Source organism: Rattus norvegicus, chromosome 19 (assembly GCF_021556685.1).
Source record: "Rattus norvegicus strain SHRSP/BbbUtx chromosome 19, alternate assembly SHRSP_T2T, whole genome shotgun sequence".
NCBI lineage: Eukaryota > Metazoa > Chordata > Mammalia > Rodentia > Muridae > Rattus > Rattus norvegicus.
In genome coordinates, this window is record NC_141552.1 from 52,699,938 (window position 1) to 52,723,303 (window position 23,366).

Consider the following 23,366-nt stretch of genomic DNA (forward strand, 5'->3'; position numbering starts at 1 on the left):
ACAGTCTTCCTGTGTGGTGTTATTTCGCTTTATTTCATTGGAGTAGTTGGGATTTTTGTTCAGTTTTGTTTTGTATGTGAGACAGTTTTGCTTTATATAATGCAAGGTGTTCTGAAATTTGGTATTCAGCCTAGACTAGTCTCAAACTCTCAATCCCCCTGTCTCAGCCTCTGAGTGTTGGCTTTCCAGGTATACAAACAGCTGGTGTTATATAAGATTCTAAAGAGGAAAAAAAAAACTTTTACTGTGACTTTCTTTGTTACTTTTGCCTCCAGATTTCCTAAACAGAAGCCAGGAGAGAAATTACCCATTTATTGTCTTTCTTACAAAATTGGGTACCATAATCTGCAGTTTTAGCAAATAAATAAATCAAAGAAATTATCATATCATCATTTCTCCATTAATGTCTAAGTAATTAATGTTAAGAGCTATGATTTTAAATATCCGAATATTGAAGAGTAATCTATAATACGCAGGGAAGTCATAAGTTCTCATTTGCTGGAAGCCGACAAACTGGGCTTTTGTACTGAGTATATACGTGCACATCAGTGCCACAGTGCGTGTGTGGAGGCCGGGTAGCAAACTCAGGTGTATCTCCTCACCTCCCACCTTGTTTGGGGCAAGGTCTCTATTGTTGTCGGCCTCAGCATACCCCAGGTCCCACGGGCCTCTGGGATTCTCCTTCCTCCACCTCCCATCTCACCTAAGAGCACTGGGATTACAGAAATGGGATACCATGCCTCGCTCTACATGGTAGAGCTCCGGGGATTTGAACTCGGGTCCTCACACTTGCCCAGCAAGTGCTTTGCCCACTGAGCCACCTCCCTCGTCTGACTCTGAAGAATGAGATTTAACTGAGTCTGGTGCCCCTCCAGGAGCCGCTGCCAAAAAGCCAGACGAGTGCACTTCCGTGGTCAAGCGCTCTAACGCTTTCTTCCCGAGATGGGACCAGTGCTTAAAGAAGCATCATTTCATCTGCCAGGCTGGTGAGTAACTGAACTGCATGGACTTTAGTTCCAAAAACTGATTCTGCATAAGGAATGCACGCGAGAGGATTTACTTTAAATAGTCTGTAATCACCGTAGGGCAGATATAAGAATTTCTATTTTTAGCTATCTTTTTTTAACTTGCTCGGTGTGCCTGTGGGAATTGGGGGGAATGGGGGGTTGGCACAGGTGTCACAGGACACCTATGGAGGTAAGAAGTCAACTTGTGGGAGCCGGTTCTCTCCTACCATGTGGGTTCTGGCCATCAGGCTTAGTGGCAGGCGTCTTTTGCCTCCGGGTCATCCCTCCAGCCTGCAGTTTCTTGTCTGATGACACTGGACAGCCCAAGAAACTGCCCCTTGGAGTGGGTGATGTCTTCAACCCACCACACTAGCTACTAGATGAACTCCCATGGTCGACCTGGTTGAAGTGAAGGAGAAACTGAGTTCGTAGCTTCTGCTGTCCCGATGCTCCCTCCTTGTCTGATCAGCACTGGGCTGTAGAGGCAAAATGGGAAAAGAAATGAGACCGTGGCATAGGAAAACGAGAAGACCAGAGGCCATGAGCTCTAAGAAGTATGCTTCCCTGCATCTGGAAGATCAGGATGGTCAGTCCGTGTGTGTGTGTGTGTGTGTGTGTGTGTGTGTGTGTGTGTGTGTGTGTATGTTTGTCTGTCTGCGTCTCTGTGTGTATGTTTGTGTTTGTGTGTCTGTGTCTGTGTGTGTGTATGTGTGTATGTATGTGTGTCTGTGTCTCTGTGTGTATGTTTGTGTGTGTGTGTGTCTCTGTGTGTGTGTGTGTGTTGGCATGACTGTCATTTCTATATATGTGCACAAGAATACATGAATTCAGGTTCCCATAGAGGCCAGAGGCATTGGAGTCCCACTGAAGCTGGAGTTATAGGTAGATGTGAGCTCTTGACATGAGTGCTGGGACTCAATCTCAGGTCCTCTTTTAGAGGTGTACACACCCACCAAGCTAACTCTCCACATACCTGCCATTTTTAACTACCCCTGGCAGTGGCATCTGCCTTTGTAAAGCATTTAGCCTTGGCCCAGTGGATTCTTTTTTTTTTTTTCCTTTTCCAGTTGGGTCCTTTATTTCCCTTTTGTCCATTAGGCCGTGAATCTGTATGGAGTGGGCCCCAGCAGCTCAGGCTCCTTCCTGTTAGTCCTCACAAAGTGCGCTTCTCTGTGTGGCACAGGCTGGCGCTTCAGCTGAACCCAGGTGCCCTTCCCTTTGGCTTCCTTTTTCTTCTGATCCTTCTCCTTCACCCACTTCAGGGAGCCGTCTCTGCTCTTCAAGAGATGTGCTCAGTCCGCACATTGATCCTCTTGGCCAGAATCTTGCCCTTAACTTGCTTGGTTTTTTTTTTTTTTTCTTTTTCTTTTTTTTTTCGGAGTTGGGGACCGAACCCAGGGCCTTGCGCTTGCTAGGCAAGCGCTCTACCACTGAGCTAAATCCCCAACCCCAACTTGCTTGTTTGCAATGATGCCCATGGCACACTGGGTGACATTGTAGACTCTTCCGGTTTTGGTAACACTTAAGGGGCATTCCTTTCTGAACTGTGCCCATTCACTTGATGTCTACAACATCACCCTTCTTGTAGGTTCTCAAGTGTGTGGCCAAAGGAACGACTCCATGTTTCCTAAAGGCCTAGAGAGCATAGACCGAGTGCCTCTCCTCCTTCCTTTGTGTTCGTCATTTTGGTGAGTTGCTGGAAGATGGCTGCCACAGCCGAAAGAATGGCCCAGTGGATTCATGAAGTCCTTGCAATATGGCAGACAATCTAGACAGACATTTCATCCTGCTTTATAGCTCTACCTGTCATGGAACTAACTCTTTAGAGTGGGCTGGTCTCAAACTCAGGAAGATCTTCCTGTCTCTACTCTAAGAGTGCTGGGATTAAAGGTGTGTGCCAACAAGCCCAGCCACTTCAGCATGTTTCTCAAACTTACCAATGCGTTCTTAGTAGCATAAGAACAGTAGCATAAGAAGTCGTTGTGGCTAACAAAAGCAGAATTTGTTGCACCATCGCTCTGTCCCAAATAGAAAGACTACTGTCTTAGTTAGGGTACCACTGCCGTGAAAAGACATCACGACCAAGGCAACTTTTACAAAGGACACCATTTAATTGGGGCTGGCTTATAGGTTCAGAGATTCAGTTCATTATCATCATTGTAGGAAGCATGGCAGCATCTAGGCAGATATGGTGCTGCAGAAACCAAGCATTTTACATTATGACACAAAAGTAACCAGGAGGAGACTAGCTTCCACAAGCAGCCAGGAGAATGCTACCTCTTCTGCACTGGGTGGAGCTTGAGCATTAGGAGCCCTCAAGGCCCACCTCCACAGTGACACACTTTCTTCAACAAGACCACACCTTTTCCAACAAGGCCACACTTCCTAATAGTGCCACTTTCCATGGGCCAAGCATATTCAAACCGCCACAACCACCTTCCTCAAAGAAGAGTAGTAAATGTGTCTCAGTGAAGTAAAGCCTGGCTTCAAGCCTCCAGTTCTCACTCTTCCCAGTGCCTTGGGATGTTCACTTCCATATTTATGTTGCAGCTGGCCACTGTTAATGAGGCCAGGGCAATAAGGCTGAAACTCTCCCAAGTCAGCAGCCATTGTTTCCTCAGCACAAACGGCCTCCCTAATGTTCCCCAGCTATATTACCATTGTGAGTCACCTGTGGTCACTGCAGAAGACTGTTTACCAGAGTCTGCTCCGTGTGACAAAAGCAGAGACAGGGTTTCTCTGTGTAGGCCTGGATGCCTCTGCCTCCCCAGTGCTGGGATTAAAGGCGTGCACCACCACTGCCCAGAAAAAAAAAAGCAACACTTAGTTAATGTAGCCTATGGATGATATGGACATGAGTTTTGAATGAGTGTTGAGTGTTTGGAAACTCAAGAATTCTTGGCTTTGGACTCTACGAATACAGTCCACCCAACCCTTGTGTCCAAGGGGGACCTTGGGTATCAAGTGCATCACTCCAAAGTCCAGCCACTGCTGAGGAGAGTCTAACAAGTGGTACCTTTTAGAGGTTCCTAGGCCACCAGGTCCCCTCCCTAGTAACTGTTATTTGGTGATATGCCTCGTCCTCTGTCTTCATGTGAGGCCACAACTGTTCTCTCCCCCTGACCCCTCACCAGACATCATGATTTTAGACCTTTCCAGCTCCAGAACTGAGAAGATTTAATTCCTGTTTTTTTCTTTCTCCTTTTACTTATTTTTCTCTTCTCTTCTTTTTTCCTTTTTTCCTGTGCTTTAGTACAATCCGGAGTCTTGTTCACACTAACCAAGCAGCACCCAACACCAAGCCGCACCCCCAACCCTAAACTTCTGCCCTTCATAAGTTACTGAGTCTGTGATACTCTATCAGCACAAATGAAACAAAAAAGACAGTAGAACACCTGAATCAAGAACTTTACAAAGTGATCCCCCAAGATAAGAATGAAGCCTTGAACTATGTAATAAATTTCTCAAAATAATTTTGCTCAAGATCAGGAAAGAATCAGAAGTGTGGTTCCAAAGGTAATGAAAGCTGCTGGCTTCTTGTCCTTGTTGTTTTGGTTGGCATGGTGACAGGCGGCTAGAGCAGAAACTGAGAACTCACATCTGGTGCACAAGCACAGGCAAAGAGAGAGAGCTAACTGTGTGGGCTTTGGAACTTCAACATCCCCAGTGAAACACTTTCTCCAGCAACACCATGCCTCCTAATCCTTTTAAACAAAATTCACATCCAACCCAACACACACACACACACACACACACACACACACACACCACACACACACTCTCACACACACACTCACACACACACCACACAGACACACACACACACCACACACATACACACACACTCTCACACACACACACCACACACACACACCACACACACTCTCACACACACCACACAGACACACACACACTCTCACACACACACACACACCACACACACTCTCACACACACCACACAGACACACACACACTCTCACACACACACACACACCACACACATACACACACTCTCACACACACACACCACACACAAACCACACACACACACACTCTCACACACACACCACACAGATACACACACACTCTCTCACACACACACACCACACACATATACACACTCTCACACACACACACCACACACACACCACACAGATACACACACACTCTCTCACACACACACCACACACATATACACACTCTCACACACACACACCACACACAAACCACACACACACACCACACACACTCTCACACACACACACACACACACACTCACACACACTCACACACACACTAAAATAAAGTGAAAGACAAGTTGTCATCTGCCCCAAAGAGGATATAAAACGCTCCTGGTGGTTGGAGGCTGAGTAAGGATGTCAAAAAGAGTCGTGCAAGAATGGTGGCACCTAGACCAGACACACTGCTGACTGCCAGGCAGTGCGGATACAGGCTGAGGAAGACTGTAGTCCTAATTTTAAGTTGAGGTGTAGCCAGTGTGGTTCTGTGACAGTGTCGTTCAGTTTGCATGTGTGACAGACCTGTGTGTATGTGTGTAGGGAATGAAGCATTCCAGACTGTCAGTTTTGGACTGAGTATGAATCAGCAGTGAAGTGCTGGGGGCCTGGACCACACAAAAGCCACGCCTGCTGTTTCTGGACCCTGAGTTCTACCACCAGATTTACAAAACCACATCGGAAGATGATTTGCGCAGCATGTCTTCTCACACAAGTAGTTTAACCCTCTGATGCTCACGTGTTGGCCTAATTAGACCCAATTTTAGATGCCCAGTAGTATACGGTAAGATATGGCTATGGGAGCTACTTCAGAATCTCCATGCTGTTATTTAAAGGAAATGATCGATAATCTTTGTGTTTTCCTGATGGTGTGTATGTATGTGTGTGTGTGATGACTATCTGTGAGCTTACAGCCAAAGCCATAACTAACAGATACACCTCTGTGTTGTCTCCACACAGTCGCAGTCCCCCCTCAAGGTGCCAACATTTGGAGAAACGAGCTTGATCCTTGGAAACCCATGAAAAAAAGAGGAGCTGAGTTAGAGAGACACATGATCCCAGGTAATGTGTCCCTTCTCTAAGTGTGTGGTCCAATCATCCCTGGAGGTTCCTGGAGCTGAGCTAAATCCAAATGAGTTATTGTATTGGGAGTCAAGGAAGCACCTATTTGTGTCTGAGTATCTGATCTCAATGCAAAAGGATGGAGACCTTCTCTATGTGGTGCTGTCTATTACACTTGGAGCTCTGTGTATGTTAGGCAAGTGCTCTTTAACAGAGCCACACAGACCAATCCTTTGTTTTGTTGTCGTCCCCCCCCCCCGTGTGTGTGTGTGTGTGTGTGTGTGTGTGTGTGTGTGTGTGTATGAACCATAAATCTCCTTCTACTGCTTTGCACCATATCTTTTGAGACAGAGGTCTCCCTCCAAGCTCATCACTTGGGCCAGCCTAACTGGCCAGTCAGCTCTGGTGATCTCCACGTTTCTCCCTCAGCACTGGGGTGACAGAGCAGCACGCCCTGAGTACCACCATGCCCAGCATTCACACAGGTCTCACGTCTGAACTCAGGTTCTCTCACAGCAAGTACTTTACCCACAGAGCCATCTCCCTGGCCCTCAATTTTATATACAAACTGCATTCCTCTTCTTTTTTGAGTCTCACTATACAATCTGAGTCTTCCTGCTTCAGCCCCTCAGATGCTGGGTAACAAGCACGCCCCCACCACATCCAGCTGTATTTATTTTCTTAGTACGACTTTGTCTTTTTATACATTTCACAGTGAAAAGCATTATTTTTTCTCACAAAATTTCTATTATAAAATAATTCTTTCCTAAAATAAAAATTCTTGCAAAATTCACTCTCTCTCTCTCTCTCTCTCTCTCTCTCTCTCTCTCTCTCTCTCATTTAAGGACAAATGCTAATTGGGAAAGATGCATTTGCTTGGAAACACTTTGGTCTATGTCTTAAGGTTTTATTGCTGTGAAGAGACACCATGACTAAGGCAACTCTTTTTTTTCTTTCTTTTCTTTTTTTCAGAGCTGGGGACCGAACCCAGGGCCTTGTGCTCGCTAGGCAAGTGCTCTACTGCTGAGCTAAATCCCAACCCCTAAGGCAACTCTTATAAAAGAAAACATTTCCTTGAAGCTGGCTTAGAGTTTCAGAGCTTCAGTCCATTATCAACATGCCATGAAGCATGTCAGAATGCAGGCAGACACAGTGCTGGAGGAGCAGAGAGTTCTGCATATTTATATGAAGGCAGCCAGGAGACTGTGTTCTAACACTGGACTTGGCTTGAGTATAGGAGACCTCAAAGTCCACCCCCACAGTGACACACTTCCTCCAACAAGGCCACACCCCCTAACTGTGCCACTCCCCATGGGCCAAGCATTCAAACATGTGGCATAGCCATTCAAATTACCACAGGCTATACCCATGCTGGATGATTAGAGAGGGCACCAGACAGAGGGTAAAACTGGGACAGGTTTACAGTGGATCTAGCAATTATTCTTGAGGTCAGAGATGAGAGAAAGACTCTTGCAAGGACAAGTGCACATAAACACACACACACACACACACACACACACACACACACACACTACAAAATAAAAAGGACAGGTGAGATGGCTCAGGTGGTAAAGGTGCATGCTGTGCAGGCTTGGTAACTTGGGTTCCGTTTCTAGAACCCGTGAAAGCGTGAGTAAAAAGAGCCAGCCCTACAGAGGCATTGAACCTCCCACACTAGTAATAAACTAAAGAATTTAGAACTCCTTAATCCAGTTAACAGACCTCATTACCCTCACACCCAAGATTTTAAGAACTTTTCTTTTCTTTCTTTTTTTCAGAACTGAGGACCGAACCCAGGGACTTGAGCTTTCTAGGCAAGTGATCTACCACTGAGCTAAATACTCACCCCCTCCAAGATTTTATTAGTACAATCTGTGGGTTATTACTCAACTAACACTTTTTCCCCTGACAGTACTGGAGGTTGAATCTAGGGTCTCATGGATGCTGGGCAAATGTTCTACAACCGGGCTGAAAACCCAGCCCTCTAAAGCAGTGATTTTTTTTCATGACTTTTTAAAAACAACGCTTTTATCAATTCTTTGAGAATTTCATAAAGTGTATTTTTTTTCTTTTTTCTTTTTTTCGGAGCTGGGGACCGAACCCAGGGCCTTGCGCTCGCTAGGCAAGCGCTCTTCCGCTGAGCTAAATCCCCAACCCCATAAAGTGTATTTTTGATCAGCTTCATTTTCCAAATTGTTTCAAGTTACTCACATGCGGCTTTGCTCTCTTATTTTTCTAGGCGATGGTCCCCCGTTATCCATGTGCCACCCACCCGCCCCTCCTGAGCTGGTAAGTACTGTGTCACAAGACACGTGGGAAGTATTCAGCTCTCTGCTGTCTGATGGGTCCTGCCAGGGTTTTATTGTCTCTTAGAGAGCTTTCTAGAAAGGAAAGCACATGGCAGAGCTGGGCTAGTGGGTAACCTGAAGAAGATCCTAGCCACCGGTCTCTGGGTCTCGTGCAGATGCCCTGGCCACCTCCTTGCGGCTGTCTGTTTTCCCCTCTGATTCATTCAGAGAACTTGTAGCTGCCTTTAGAAACAGGGGCAATAAGGTAAGCTCTGGAAATCAGAGAGAAGGAGAAGGACCAGAGGGTCAGGAAGGCAACAATCAGTACAGCTGCCTTCCCTTCAGAGTCTGCATGGTGACCTGTTAGAACCCATCTAAATTGCTTGGTTTCTTTGATCCCATGTCAACTGGAGAAGTGTTTCTAGCAGTATAAAAAAGACAAAGATAGTGCTGGAGAGATGGCTCAGTGGTTAAGAGCACTGACTGCTCTTCCAGGGGTCCTGAGTTCAACTCCCAGCACCCACATGGTGTCTCACAGCCATCTGTAATGGGATCCGATGCCCTCTTCTGGTGTGTCTGAGGACAGCTACAGTGTACTCATACGTTAAATGAATAAATAAATCTTAAAAAAAAAAAAGACAAAGATGAAGTGAAATTCCCTTCTCAGCCTAGCACCCAGTAGGTGTTTAATAAGTTATTAAATGATGGGCAATAAATCCATTGCCCTCAGTGTGTGAAATCATGTTCTCTCAGAGGTGTTTGACAGCTGCATGCAGGCTGTGTCCTAAAGAACACGTGGGTCCCAAAGGGAAGAGAGAATACTGCGCCAATGCTACTGTGCTTTTTTAAATTAAGGTTCAACCTCTTCCTTTACATGTTTTTATCTTTCAGTCTGAGATACTGTGCTTCCCCATCGACCCAGTTTCTTCAGTACTTCCAAAAGCCACACACAAGATGACAATAACATCCCCAACCAGAAGCTCACAGGTGACATCAGTAGTAACTGCATCCAGCAGCCCACCACAGGTGACATCAGACACACCTGCATCCAGCAGCAGTCCACCACAGGTGACATCAGACACACCTGCATCCAGCAGTAGTCCACCACAGGTGACATCGGACACACCTTCATCCAGCAGCAGTCCACCACAGGTGACATCAGACACACCTGCATCCAGCAGTCTACCACAGGTGACATCAGACACACCTGCATCCAGCAGTCCACCACAGGTGACATCAGACACACCTGCATCCAGCAGCCCACCACAGGTGACATCAGACACACCTGCATCCAGCAGCCCACCACAGGTGACATCAGACACACCTGCATCCAGCAGCAGTCCACCACAGGTGACATCGTACATACCTGCATCCAGCAGCCCACCACAGGTGACATCAGACACACCTGCATCCAGCAGCCCACCACAAGTGACATCAGACACACCTGCATCCAGCAGCCCACCACAGGTGACATCGGACACACCTGCATCCAGCAGCCCACCACAGGTGACATCGGACACATCTGCATCCAGCAGCCCACCACAGGTGACATCGGACACACCTGCATCCAGCAGCCCACCACAGGTGACATCGGACACACCTGCATCCAGCATCACACCACAGGTGACAACAGACACACCTGTATCCAGCAGCCCACCACAGGTGACATCAGACACACCTGCATCCAGCAGCCCACCACAGGTGACATCGGACACACCTACATCCAGCAGCCCACCACAGGTGACATCGGACACACCTGCATCCAGCAGCCCACCACAGGTGACATCAGATACACCTGCATCCAGCAGTAGTCCACTACAGGTGACATCAGACACACCTGCATCCAGCATCACACCACAGGTGACATCGGACACACCTGCATCCAGCAGCCCACCACAGGTGACATCGGACACACCTACATCCAGCAGCCCACCACAGGTGACATCGGACACACATGAATCTAGCAGCCCACCACAGGTGACATCAGACACACCTGCATCCAGCAGTAGTCCACTACAGGTGACATCAGACACAACTGCATCCAGCAGCCCACCACAGGTGACATCAGATACACCTGCATCCAGCAGCCCACCACAGGTGACATCAGACACACCTGCATCCAGCAGCCCACCACAGGTGACATCAGACACACCTGCATCCAGCAGTAGTCCACTACAGGTGACATCAGACACACCAGTACCAAACAGCCCACCATGGCCAGTGATAACAGAGGTCACCAGGCTTGAATCCACAATACCTACAGGAAGATCTTTGGCAGACATCACTTTAAATGCAAAGGAAGACTCCCCCCCAGGAGTCATCTCCACCCATCCACAGATGTCATTTCAGAGTTCAACCAATCAGGCAAGTCTGGAAAAGAGAAGATAACTGGGTAGCTTCATGACACTGAAAAAGCACTTACAGGTCTAAGGATGTGGCTGAGTGGTAAAACACTGTCCTGGCATGTGCATGACCCCAGGTTCAATCATCAGTGTTGAAAAAATAGTCATGAAAAGAGCCCCTGTGTCTTTCTATCACGACATCCCCAGGGTTAGGATTTTAAAAATCCTCTTACCCTCTTACCTCCCAGGAGGACCGTACACTAAAAGCAAAATGAACTGAGCCCAAGACTATTTCTCCCAGTGGGTTGAGTGCCCACTGCAGTACTTGGTGGCCCATTTTGACTTAGGACTCACCTATTCACCGTTGGCCGGTGAAGGACCTCTGCTAGCCTGCTCCCACTGTGCCAGAGGTTCCAGAGAAAAGGTAAAGCCACGGAGACAAGTGACTGGCAAGAATCCCATTCCCCACTCCTACTGTTACAAATTCAAACCCTACTCATATGCAGCCCAGCTCTTTCCCATTAAAACATCCCATTTGCTCCGCTTCCGGTAGTGATGGAAGCTAGAGATTCACACTTGTCCCAGCACCGTCTTCCACCAGGGAAGGACCAGCCGCGAAAGCTTAATGGGATGGAATTTGGTTCGCTTCCTTAAATAAACAGAAGCTAGAAACGTAGAGTGAATATCCGGAAGGGAAGTGTTTATAGATAAATCGCTGGAGCCGTTAAGAGAATTTACCGGCATTGCCCAAGTCAAGGTAAGTGTGCAACAGTGAGATAACTAGACACAGGCACATGATATAGCACACACCTTTATCCCAGCACTCTGCAGACTGAGGCAGGAGGATTGTAAATTTAAGGCCAGCCTGAGCTACATAAATATTAAGATATACCACAATGTGGCCCAGGTTACACTCTGGTATGTGTCTGTGCAGCTGCCTATAGCTAGGATAGCATCCGGAAATTCCAGCTTCCAGTGGGTCATGGGGTGGCAGCTGCAGCCCCCCCGCCCCCCGCATCTTCATCGTATTTGCACCTCAGTCAGTCAAAGCCACAATAAGGTCTAGGGTCTGTCTATGAGTGTCTATGAGTGACCTCTTCCAGGAAGTCAGGAATAGTCCATTGAACCACGTGACCCAGGGGGATGGTGTGCTGAGGAGGTGGTCTAGCTTGTGTTCCCTTTTGAACATGAACTCTTTCCCCCATTGTTGAGTCTTGAACTTGGAACCTTGTATTTCTAGGTAAGCTCTCTGTGAACTCATTCCTATAATCTTACCAGCAACCTCATCCTATTTGTTCCATAAAATTCTTATTCGTCTTCTCTCATGTACGAGGGAAGTGGAAATCAATTCCACCCACTAGCAGGGATTCTCCCTAAAACTCTTTTGGAACCTGTAGTTCATGAAACTTAGAATATTATCCTCGACCAGTGTTCATTAACATGGTATACCAAACTCCAAATACATGAAAATAATTCTGTACAAATAATTTTGATAAAATGTTATCTTTTAAGTTTTCATTACCTTCATGTGTTTGTGTTTCTGGGAGAATGGGTGTGCACATGCCACGTCACTCACGTGGGGGTCAGAGAACAGCCTGGAGGTTAGGAATCAGTTCTGGCCTTCCGTCCTGTGGATTCGCCTACAGAGCCATCTCTCCAGCCCGACAATCTTCTCTCCCCAGCAGGTCATAGAGGAGACAGCAGGGAAGCTGATCCTAGCAAATCCTGCTTCTCAAGCTCACAGTGAATTTCAGAAAGCTTGCAGCATCCTCCAGAGGCTGAGAGACTTCCTGCCAACATCTTCCACATCAGCTCAGGTAAGCAGAGAGGGGGAGGTGACACAGCAGCAGGTAGGGAAGAGACAATGGGGAGGTTGTGCCCCCTACAGAACTGGGCATCATGAAAGTTCCTGATGGAAACCGAGCTGAGTATTTTTAAGTCTGAAGCGAGTGAGTGTGCTGACAGACATTGGTATTCACAGAGTCACGGTTTGCAAAGCACAGCTTGTCGTAGATACAGTGGTCTTGGGACAGGCTTCGAAATCTGGATGCTTCTGACCTTTTGGTTTTCAGCATGCGTGCTTGATGGCATCACTTCCCCATAACCAATCGTTCTGCTTTGTATGTATAAAAAGGTGGTAGCGTAAAAAAACTCTATGTTCTCCTGTCTATTTTACACAATAAACATGTCTCTGGGGTTTTGCTGCTTTTGGTTGGTTGGTTTGGGTCTTTGTGTGTTGGCTGGGAGCATTGTTTGTTTTTACTTTTTCTATTTTGAGACAGGCTCTCATGTGTCCCAGGCTTGTCTCTAGGTTGTTATGTAGCCAAGGACAACCTTAAACTCTTGACCCTCCCACCTGCATCACCCAGTTCCAAGATAACAGACATGCACTAATGCACCCAGCACACCCATTCAGGCCCGGGGATTCATGCATGCTAAAAAGCACTTCCAAGACAGCCACATCTCGACTCCGTCTGGGTTTCTCAATTACACAAATAGTAAGTTCATAGGAAGCAAATCAAGGCAGAGAAAATACGATTGTGAGGAAACAGCCCCCACACTCACCCCTTTGCCCTTGCAGATCTTCGCAGTGGGGTGTGATTGTTGCCTCCACTGTCCATCACGGGCTGTGCAGAACCACATGCTCCTCCCTAAGCCACAAGCTCTTTAAAATGGGAATTTAAGGGGTTGGGGATTTAGCTCAGTGGTAGAGCGCTTGCCTAGGAAGCACAAGGCCCTGGGTTCGGTCCCCAGCTCCGAAAAAAAAGAACCAAAATAAATAAATAAATAAATAAATAAATAAATAAATAAATAAATAAACAAACAAATAAATAAATAAATAAATAAAATGGGAATTTAAAGTATGCAGACATCTTGATACCCCATCTTGATTTGGGGTTTTGTTTTGCTGCTTTGTTTTGGTTTTGGTTTTGGCTTTTTCAGTGTAGCCCTGGCTGTCCTAGAACTCACTTTGCAGACCTGGATGGCCTCAAACTCAGAGATCTGCCTGCCTCTGTCTGCCAAGTGCTAGGATTAAAGGTGCGCGCCACCACTGCCCAGAGACTTTGATCTCTTTTAATTTAACACATTGCCACAGGTATTTTTTCCACGACTGTCTGCATAGATTAACTGACCAGTGTTATCCAGATATTTTGTTCATTCGTGGAAACAGCCTACCTCGGTTCATCCTTGTAAAAACATTGAGTACTTACTCAAATAATTCTGAACATACGCAGCACCATGTGGAAGTGATGATGCACTTTTATGGGCAAATTAGTCTCCTAAAAGATACTGCTTTCATTTCCACACTATGGCCCCACACTCTCTGGTGTTTGGGGTTTTTTTTGTTTTGTTTTGTTTTGTTTTTTCTTTTTTTCTGAGCTGGGGACCGAACCCAGGGCCTTGCGCTTGCTAGGCAAGCGCTCTACCACTGAGCTAAATCCCCAACCCCTTGTTTTTTTCTTATTATTGTTGTTTTTGTTTTGTTTTGCTTTTGTTTTTTGAAGTTTTTGTTTGTTTTGCCAATTTTAAAAGCAAGAAAAGGGACAAGAAGGTGTAAGACTCTCAGAGAGAATCTTTCCTCAGGAGGGAGATCTTCAAGCCCCAATGACCAGACCGAGTCCACAGGCTGTAATCTGTAAGAGGATTTTTATTGATCAGGATACACAGGTATCTGTGGGCGTCCCAGTCAATTTGGAAGACTGGCGCGCCTAGCAGAACCAGGGACGGGTTTTTATAGGGCATTGGGGAGTAGAAGCAGGCTTACAGAAGCAGATGCATGGTTACAGGGATGTGATTGGTGGAGTAAATGAGGCATATGTGTATGTTACCTATTTTGGCTATAATCGTAACAGTGAGTTAGCAAAAAGTACATGGTGGTCAGGGCTTCCGGGGGGTCAGGGACTTTTTTTTTTTTTTTGTCAGGTGGCCCATGGAGCAGTGCCCATAATTTAGTCTGGTTTCTGCATTTTGTTTTCTTTTCTGGTCTGTTTCGTCTAAATGATGGGTCAGCTTGTCCCACATATCTGAAAACTTATTTTTTATTTTTATAGTTGAGGGCCTTGGGCTTGTACAATTCTCTTTTTGGGAGGGGGTCTTTTATTCCCCCATTTTCTTTTTGTCCTTGAGTGGAATCTTCCACTCAACTTGGTTAAGGTACCTCTGTTTTTTGTTGTTTCACCATCTGATACTGTTGTCTCAGCACAAAAGTTTGAATGACTGAAAGACTATATCTCTTATTATTCTTGTCTGATCTGTATAGAAACAACATTTTTCTTTTAGTGTAGCACACAGACTCCTTCTTTAAGGAATATCAGGTCCAATCTTTTTCTATTTTGAAGGACTACCTCTGAGAGGGAGGTTAGGTGTTCTTGGAGGTCAGCTAAAAAGTCTTTTTTATTTTTTTTATATCTGAGTCAATGGCAGTTTTGAATTTTTCTATAAGCCTTGTATTATAGGGCAACAGCAGATGTCCTTGTGCTGCCCTTGTAGCACCTAGATAGCCTTAAATAATTTTTAACTCTCTTTTGTGTCTTATTAAGTCTTTAGCATCAGGATTCTAATCTGGACACTATCTGAACCTATACACCAAGGTCTTTTAGAACTTTTAAACTTATATAGATTGTGATCCCTGAGGCACAGTCCCAAGAAGTGTTAGGAGTACTAACATATGTAATATTATATCATTTGTAATAAAAATCAAGCCTATCTTTACACCTATTTTGAGGGAACCCAGGGCAAACAGGCAAACATGAAATTCTTGTTTCTAAAACACACTCCTCAAGTGAGCATTATAGCAACCTCCCAATCACTTAAGTCTAGGGAGCTTTTTGAAGATCTGAGTGTCCCTCTAGGTCCCAGCTCTCAGCCCCAACAGCTAGTACGCTGCTGGTGAGGGCTGAGACTTGATGGCTGTCAGGGTGGTCAGCAGCACCAGGTACGGTCTTTTCTAGCGAGAAGAAGCTGTTCTCATCTATGAACCAGATGGCATCTACCCCCTCTGGTGACTGGTCAGTCAGATCTTTATGTCACCCCTGTGCTTTAGTGAGCACCTGCTGACAGTCATGAAAGGGGGTGTCTAGGTCAGGGTCCGGGAGCAGGGTTGCAGGGTTTAGACTCGTAGGGGCAGTCTGGAATCACAAGGAACAAGTGGGATACCCGGCCCACGCCAAGGTCCACCGTTCTTCGGGTAGTCCATGAGTATCATTTGTTGTCGGTAGTCCCCTGTACTCAAGGTCTTTTGCTGGACACTAGCCCATTTGGGCGTAGGAGCACAGAGTGTTAGGCCCCCGTATTCACAAAACAACTGGGCGGGCTTTCCTTCTATCTTTTCGCATAGCCAGTACTCTAGGACCAAGAGGCTTGCCTTCCCGGTTGCTGGAGAGGCCCTTCTTGTTCTTCCTGGGGCAGTCTCACTACAGCTATTAGATGCTGTCTACTTATGTAACTACACTTTAACTTTATTTTTTCTGTAACTTATACTAACTCTCAGCAACTTAGCTTAACCCTTTAAATTTCTGTAACTTTTTCTCTTTATATCTTTTTTTTATCTTAGCCAGATTGGTGGGGCATTTTCCAGCCCCTCGGAGACCCACCCTTGGAGCCTGGTGGCAGACCCGGAGCACTTCCTACCTTCAGGGGTATTCAAGTCAACTGTCAGGAGTGAGGGTCTTCTATCTATGTCTGGAACATTCTTTCTGGCCTCTAGTAGGATTCTATCTTTTCTCAGTGGTAAAGAAGACCTGTAACAGTTACTAACAAGCATCTCAAATGGGATGGTGAGAAAACAAGAGAATCTTGAGAATAGAGGTCCACTGAAGAGGACAAATAGCATTTAGTCACACAGCTAAACCAGGAGGACTTTTTGGGACAAAAAGGCCATTGTAAAAATAAGCACAAGCTTTGTGTCTGTGAAACAGAACGGCAAGCAGAGAGGGAGCTGATCTGTTACCGACTATCTCTCTGGACTTAAGAACTAATAACAAAAGGATGGAGAGATGGTTAGGACCTGGGTGCCAGATGCCAAGTGGCTGACAAAAGAATTGTAACCAGTTCACCTGGGACTTTCAGGACCTCAGTAGCAGCCCTTTACCAAACTGTCTCAGTGGGCTAAAGGCCCATGGAAAAGAAAACATTAATCCTGACCTTGGCCACAGCCAAAGCCTGAATTCTAAATTTTGACTGGCAAAACAAAGTTCTTCACAGTTTGTTGCAGATTCTTTTTGAAACTATTTTAGGGGCTTCTCTGTCCCCCAACCTGGGGCATTTTGACCACAGGGGAAGGAACTGGCTGCTGTGGGGATAGGATCAAAGGCACTCTCCATGTCAATGATGACTAACAGGGAAGGTTACTTAATGTTGGAGATCAACTCCTCTCTTGGAATAGGGCCAGCAGATAAGGCAGGCTCCCTTAAAGAACTTCTCTTTTTTTTTTTTTTTTTTTTTGGTTCTTTTTTTTCGGAGCTGGGGACCGAACCCAGGGCCTTGCACTTCCTAGGTAAGTGCTCTACCACTGAGCTAAATCCCCAGCCCAAGAACTTCTCTTAATGAACGCTCTCCTTCTGTGAGCAAGTGTTGAAGGTCTGGCCACTGAAGGCAGCAACTGGAATTATTTTTTTCAGGGCCAAAAGTCTCATAAAAACAACCACTAACTCTACGCTATCTTCTTGTTGTCAAAGCCGGCCGGCCTCATCACCTTGAAACTCCTCTTACGCTGACTTGGCCTGAGCTTCGCCACTGCCCACGCGCAGCCTGCAGCTTGCTAGCAGGCCTGCATGCTTGTCACCCTCAGTCCCTATATTTTCTTATTCTGTGCTGTCCCTTCCTTAGAAGCTGTGAATGTTTAAGCAACAGGGAGAATTTTTCTTCAGGATCTAAGGTAAAGCTTTTAGGCTCTTGTTAATACCTGTTTCAGACAGGGTCACTCACTAACCTGGAGTTCTTTATACACAACTGTTAACAGCAGCTAGACTGGACAAGGGGAGCAAAGGGAGGGGCATCTCTCCTTGGGGAGGAGGCTCAAGAGAGAAAGATAAAACTCCCTGGCAGAAAACAATTTTTCTCAAGCAAATTATTTCCAAGTTAAGCACCAAGAGGACCAAGTAAAACTCCTTGACAAAGCAAACAGTTTCATGATTTTAAACACAGTTGTCAGTCCAAGATTTTAAACACAGTCGTCTGTCCAAAGTCCAAAAACGAAACAAAAGCCAAAAAGACACTCGACAATACCACAGAAAACAAACCAGACAAACAAGACCAAGACAAAGAATCCTATAACCAATTTCCACAGATATTTAAAGAAATTTAGGACACAAAGAAGACAAACAATTCCAACAGTCAGACAGACAGACGCACTGCGCGGCTTCGGTGTCAAACTGAAACCAAAAATTTAGACAGAGGCGACGAGGGTCCGGATCCTTCGGTGGGTCCGGCTCTCTCCTCTCTCCTCCAACCCAAAACCACGTATCCTTCCGATACAGGCTGAGCCCTGAAAAACTGGGCTCCAAACACCCTTGGAACGTCTTCCAGGGCTGCCGGGGAGAAGTCCGAGCTCGTCAGCTCCTTCTCTGGCCCGCCCAAATATAAACGGTCTAGACCCAAGCCAAGTAACTAAGCATTTACAGAACAAGTCACAAAGCAAGACAAGACAGGACAAGACAAACACTGGCCAGCTTACCTCCCGGTGGGTGGTCGGTGGTCTCTGGGCAGAGGATCTCCGATCCCGGACGAGCCCCCATAATGTAAGACTCTCAGAGAGAATCTTTCCTCAGGAGGGAGATCTTCAAGCTCCAATGACCAGACCGAGTCCACAGGCTGTAATCTGTAAGAGGATTTTTATTGATCAGGATACACAGGTATCTGTGGGCGTCCCAGTCAATTTGGAAGACTGGCGCGCCTAGCAGAACCAGGGACGGGTTTTTATAGGGCATTGGGGAGTAGAAGCAGGCTTACAGAAGCAGATGTATGGTTACAGGGATGTGATTGGTAGAGTAAATGAGGCATATGTGTATGTTACCTATTTTGGCTATAATCATAACAGTGAGTTAGCAAAAAGTACATGGTGGTCAGGGCTTCTGGGGGGTCAGGGACTTTTTTTTTTTTGTCAGGTGGCCCATGGAGCAGTGCCCATAATTTAGTCTGGTTTCTGCATTTTGTTTTCTTTTCTGGTCTGTTTCGTCTAAATGATGGGTCAGCTTGTCCCACATATCTAAAAACTTATTTTTTATTTTTATAGTTGAAGGCCTTGGGCTTGTACAATTCTCTTTTTGGGAGGGGGTCTTTTAAAGGTAAGGTGTCTTGGTTAGGGTTTCTGTTGCTGTAATCAAACGCTATAACCAAAAGCACCTTGGGGAGGAAAGGTTTATTTGGCTGATGGGTTATGCTCTATCATCAGGAGAGGCCAAGGCAGGAACCTGGAGGAGAAACAGAAGCAGAGGCCATGGAGGAGTGCTGCCTACTGTCTTACTCTCTATGGCTGGCTCAGCCTGCTTTGTTAGACAACGTAGGGTCACCTGCCCAGGGGTGGCACTGCCCACGATGTACCAGACCCTCCCACACCAATCATTAGTCAATAAAATGCCATATAGGCTTGCCTATAGACCAATCTTATAAAGGCATTTTCTCTATTGAGAGCCCCTATTCTCAATACCTCTAGTTGTATCAACCAGCAGGTAAAGAGGCAGTGTGCTGATTTCTAAGGAAGCTGGGCCTCCCGTTATGAGCTCGTGTCTTTGCAGCTGTGTTTGTGACTTCGCTTCTGTTGACTGCTCAGACTTGGTTTTGAACATAAGCGTGTGCTCCACCATTGAGATGCGCCCCTCTGGCTTCAGTCCTCCTCTGGAGGGCTCTGTGCCTCCTCCTACCCACCCCCACCTTCCTTGTTAGAGGCCTTCATTGCTGAGGCTGCTGTTATCCATACTTCAGATGTTTTGTTCAGCATCTTAGTTTTAAATTCTGTATATCCTCTTTTTTGTTTGTTTGTGTAGCCCTGCCTGGCCTTGGATTCACTCTGTGGACAGGCTTTGATATTTTCAGAAGCTTTTCGGTTTGGTTTGGTTTGGTTTGGTTTGGTTTGGTTTGGTTTGGTTTGGTTTTCATTCGTTTGTCTGTTTGGTTTGGTTTTTTTTTTTCTTCTTTTTTCTTTTTTTCAGGCCTGGGGACCGAACCCAGGGCCTTGCGCTTGCTAGGCAAGCGCTCTACCACTGAGCTAAATCCCCAGCCCCTGGTTTGGTTTTTGAGACCGGGTTTCTCTGACAAATAGCCATGGTTGTCCTAGAACTCATTTTGTAGACCAGACTGGCTTCAAACTTACAGAGCTCCCCCTTCCTCTGCTTCTAAAGTGCTGGGGTGAAAGCTGTGGGCCACCTTGCCTGGCTTACAGAAGCTTGTAATAAATATAACTTTGAAAGAAAATAACATTTCATAATAAAGATAGTAGTAGCTACAGTAGTTATCCAGAAACCATCCGATCAAACTTGACTCACATATCCGTCTGGGTAGTTAGGTGACTGATCGGTTGGTTTGAGACAGGGTCTGACTATTCATCCTGAGCTGGCTTTGAACTTACTTTACCTCCTGTCTCTGCCTCCTGGGTTCTGGGGTTAAGGCATGCACACTGACCCTGACTTCTTAGCCTTTCTTGCTCCCCTTGTTTTATATGAGAACAGCCTACATAAAACAGAACTGATTTTTTTGTCCTTAGAACGTCTCCCTTTGCCAGGTGGAGGCACAACAGGCCTTTAATCCCAACACTCGGGAGGCTGAGGCAGGTGGATCTCTGTGAATTGGAGGCCAGCCTGGTGTTCAGAGTGAGTCCCAGGACCACCTGGACTACACAGAGAAACCCTGTCTCAAAAACAACAAACAGACAAAAAATTCTTCCTGCTCTCTGTTTTCTGGGTATCTTGAAGCTTTTGATGCCGCCACCCATGCCTTCGAAATGAGCCCACCTGCTGAGCATCTGGCCCGGGTTTGCTCTTCTCCCAGCATCCCTCTCTTAGGTTTGTTCTCTCAAATAGCGCGTCTACTTAGCAGTAGACATTCAACACAAGCCTCCCCCATAGGTGGTACGCAATCATAGATTTTCCTTGCCTGCCAAATGGCGATGTTGCCTTTCATAAAATACATTTGAACTGTAACGGATATTGAACTGTGGGGCTGGGGATAAAGCTGTTGGTGAAGGGCCTGTGCACACGCTTGAGAACCCAGGCACACATCTGCAGCCTTGTAAGAGCCAGGTGTGACCCTGCCTGGCTGGAAACCCATGGGTGGAGAGGTGGAGACTGGTGGAGCCCTAGAGTTTGCTGGTCAGCCAGTCTAGCCAGTTGGTGTACTCCAGAGTCGAAGAGAGGCCCTGTCTCAAAAGAAACATGGGAGAGAGCAACTGATGAAGACACGCGACATTAGTCTGGCCTCTAGATGCACATACACCCACATGAATATGTGCATGCACCACACATGCATGCATACATACATACATGGAAGGAAGGAGGAAGGGATAGAGGGAAAGCAGGAGGGAAGGAGGGGTAGGAAGGAAATACTGCGCTGCTTATAAGAAGGCACAAATAAATTTGAATGAGTCGCAAGCAGCTCCCGGCGTCCCTTTTCTGACATCCCCAGGTCAGCGTGGCCAGTTTACTCATCGATCTGAGTGAGCAGCTGCTGACGCTCCCGTTTCAGAGGAACAACAGTTGGAGCTCCCACACTCCGGCAGTCAGCTGCCCCTTCCAGCCTCTTGGAAGTCTACTAACAACCAAGAAAAACAGTCATCAGATGGCCCAGCAAGATACTGAGCAGGTGGGTGTGCGGTGTGCAGGCGACCGGCTCTGTCAGGAACTTTCTCTTCAATGTTCGTTCTTTCGGTCGTACAGCCTCTCCCCAGGCTTCAAAGAGAATTCTGCTGGAGGAACCACGGCTCTGGTCCTCCTTCTCCAGCCCACCGTGGGCAGAGACTGCTGTGTGCTCACTTCATAATCAACTGAAACTGACTTAGCCAAGCATGCGAGAACCCTCAGTGAGGGAGTGAGCACCCTTAGCTCTTAGGAAAACGCAAAGATGCTGGATACAGTGGTGTTCCCGGACTAGGGAGGCTGAGACAGGAGGAGAGCAACTTCAGGGCCAGCCTGGGCTGCATAGCAAAGCACTGTTGGCAGGACAGAGCATGGGAAGGAAGGAAGAAAGGACAAAAAGAGGGTGATGCCAATTCACACCAAAAGAGATGGGCAAACCAGGTGTGGCCACAGGTGTCTGTGATGACGACACTCAAGAGGCAGAGGCAGGTGGACATGAGGGGTTCAAGGTTATCCTCGGCAGCACACTGAGTTTAAGGCCAGCCTGAGCTGACTCTTTTTTTAAGTAAACATGAGGGAGGGAGAGAGGGAGACATAGAAAGAGGGAGGGAGGGGGGAGGCAATAATAGTATTAGCAAGGAGGCTGAGAAATTGTATCCATCATAAATTGGGTTGTGAAATAGTGCAGCAGTCCCACAAATGTTAGAAACAGACTAGACTGGCTGTGTCTCCCAGCAACTCCGCTCATTGGTATTAGATACAGGAGAGAACCAAAAAGGCAAGTCCATATAAAGACACATTCAAATGCAGATTTCTCAGATAGAAAAGGAGCCCAAAGTGGAAAACAGCCCAACTGTGCGTGATCTGGAGAGTGGATAAATAAAGTGCATGCCCATACACAGACAATTTAGCCACACGTACCACACACAATGCAGCATGGGTAGCCCTCGGAAACATCATGTCACAGGAAAGGCCGTCTACTGTGTTCACCTGTGAAACATCCAGAAGTATCAGATCTGTGGAAGCCGGACTAGACCGGTTTATTTTAGGGGATTGAATTTGAAAGCTAGATTGTGTATTGGTTTCCTATGGAGATGTGAAACGTATATAGTCTGAGTGGGTAGGTCCTACCACATGTGGAAGTTTCACCTCAATAAAGCTGTTTGTAGTGGCTCATCCTGGTGCTGAGGCTGTAGCCCAGCTGGTGAAGCACTTGTCTATGCTGCAGGACGCTTCTGTTCCATCCACAGCGCCCCATAGACGAAGCTTACACCGCATTTGGGATCAACTCAGAGGGACCAACATTTACAAGTGATGTTCGGCTACAGAGTGAGTTTGAGGTCAGCCTGGATACCGGAGACCTTGCCACTCCCAGTCCCAAAGAAGCAACTAACACAAGGGAATGGAGGACCACTCAGGGTCTGAACAAAAGCTCTCACACTAAACAGTGTGATAAACCCATCAGAACATCAGTGGTTACGGAGAGTTCAGAGACAAATTGTCTTGGGCCATCATCAGCCCTCTAAATAACCATTTGTTGTCTGTAGGTGACCTAGCATCTAGGCAACCATTGGGTGAATCCTTTGAAATGTTCCCCAAAGACACCTAGCTCCCACTAACCAAAAAAGCTGAGAATGCTATCAAGATAGCATCTGAGACCCATAGAATAGAGTACCCCAATTTCTTTAGCTTTGTATGTTTATGTGGGCAATTATATCTTACCAATTGGGTCAAAGATTATTGTGTTGTGTGTCTTTTATGTGAGGGTTTGAGTGTAGGAAAGTGTGCGGCTGGGATGTGTTTCTGCCAAGATATCTAGCAACTATCTTGGGGTGCTGCGGTGCTGGATCCAGTGGAGTAAAAG

General features: G+C 46.5%; 1 protein-coding gene and 1 long non-coding RNA gene across 3 annotated transcripts in view; one reads left to right on the top strand and one right to left on the bottom strand.

Moving 5' to 3' along the window:
* Pkd1l3 (polycystin 1 like 3, transient receptor potential channel interacting) overlaps positions 1-23,366 on the top strand; it is a 64,876-nt gene that overhangs the window by 1,733 nt on the left and 39,777 nt on the right. Inside the window, exons 2-8 of the mRNA XM_087596664.1 lie at positions 876-986; positions 5,984-6,085; positions 7,864-7,899; positions 8,325-8,374; positions 9,265-10,737; positions 12,401-12,532; positions 21,333-21,509. Of these exons, the coding sequence (XP_087452790.1) occupies positions 876-986; positions 5,984-6,085; positions 7,864-7,899; positions 8,325-8,374; positions 9,265-10,737; positions 12,401-12,532; positions 21,333-21,509 (2,081 nt within the window). The remainder of the gene's footprint in view (positions 1-875; positions 987-5,983; positions 6,086-7,863; positions 7,900-8,324; positions 8,375-9,264; positions 10,738-12,400; positions 12,533-21,332; positions 21,510-23,366) is intronic.
* LOC147999453 (uncharacterized) lies at positions 13-18,705 on the bottom strand. Of its 2 annotated transcripts, XR_015644138.1 has the most exons (3): positions 18,666-18,705; positions 18,391-18,534; positions 13-1,483 (listed from the first exon to the last, which is right to left on the bottom strand). It is a non-coding gene; the product is annotated as an uncharacterized LOC147999453 (long non-coding RNA). The 2 variants fall into 2 exon arrangements; XR_015644137.1 differs by lacking the exon at positions 18,666-18,705 and having other exon boundaries at positions 18,391-18,626.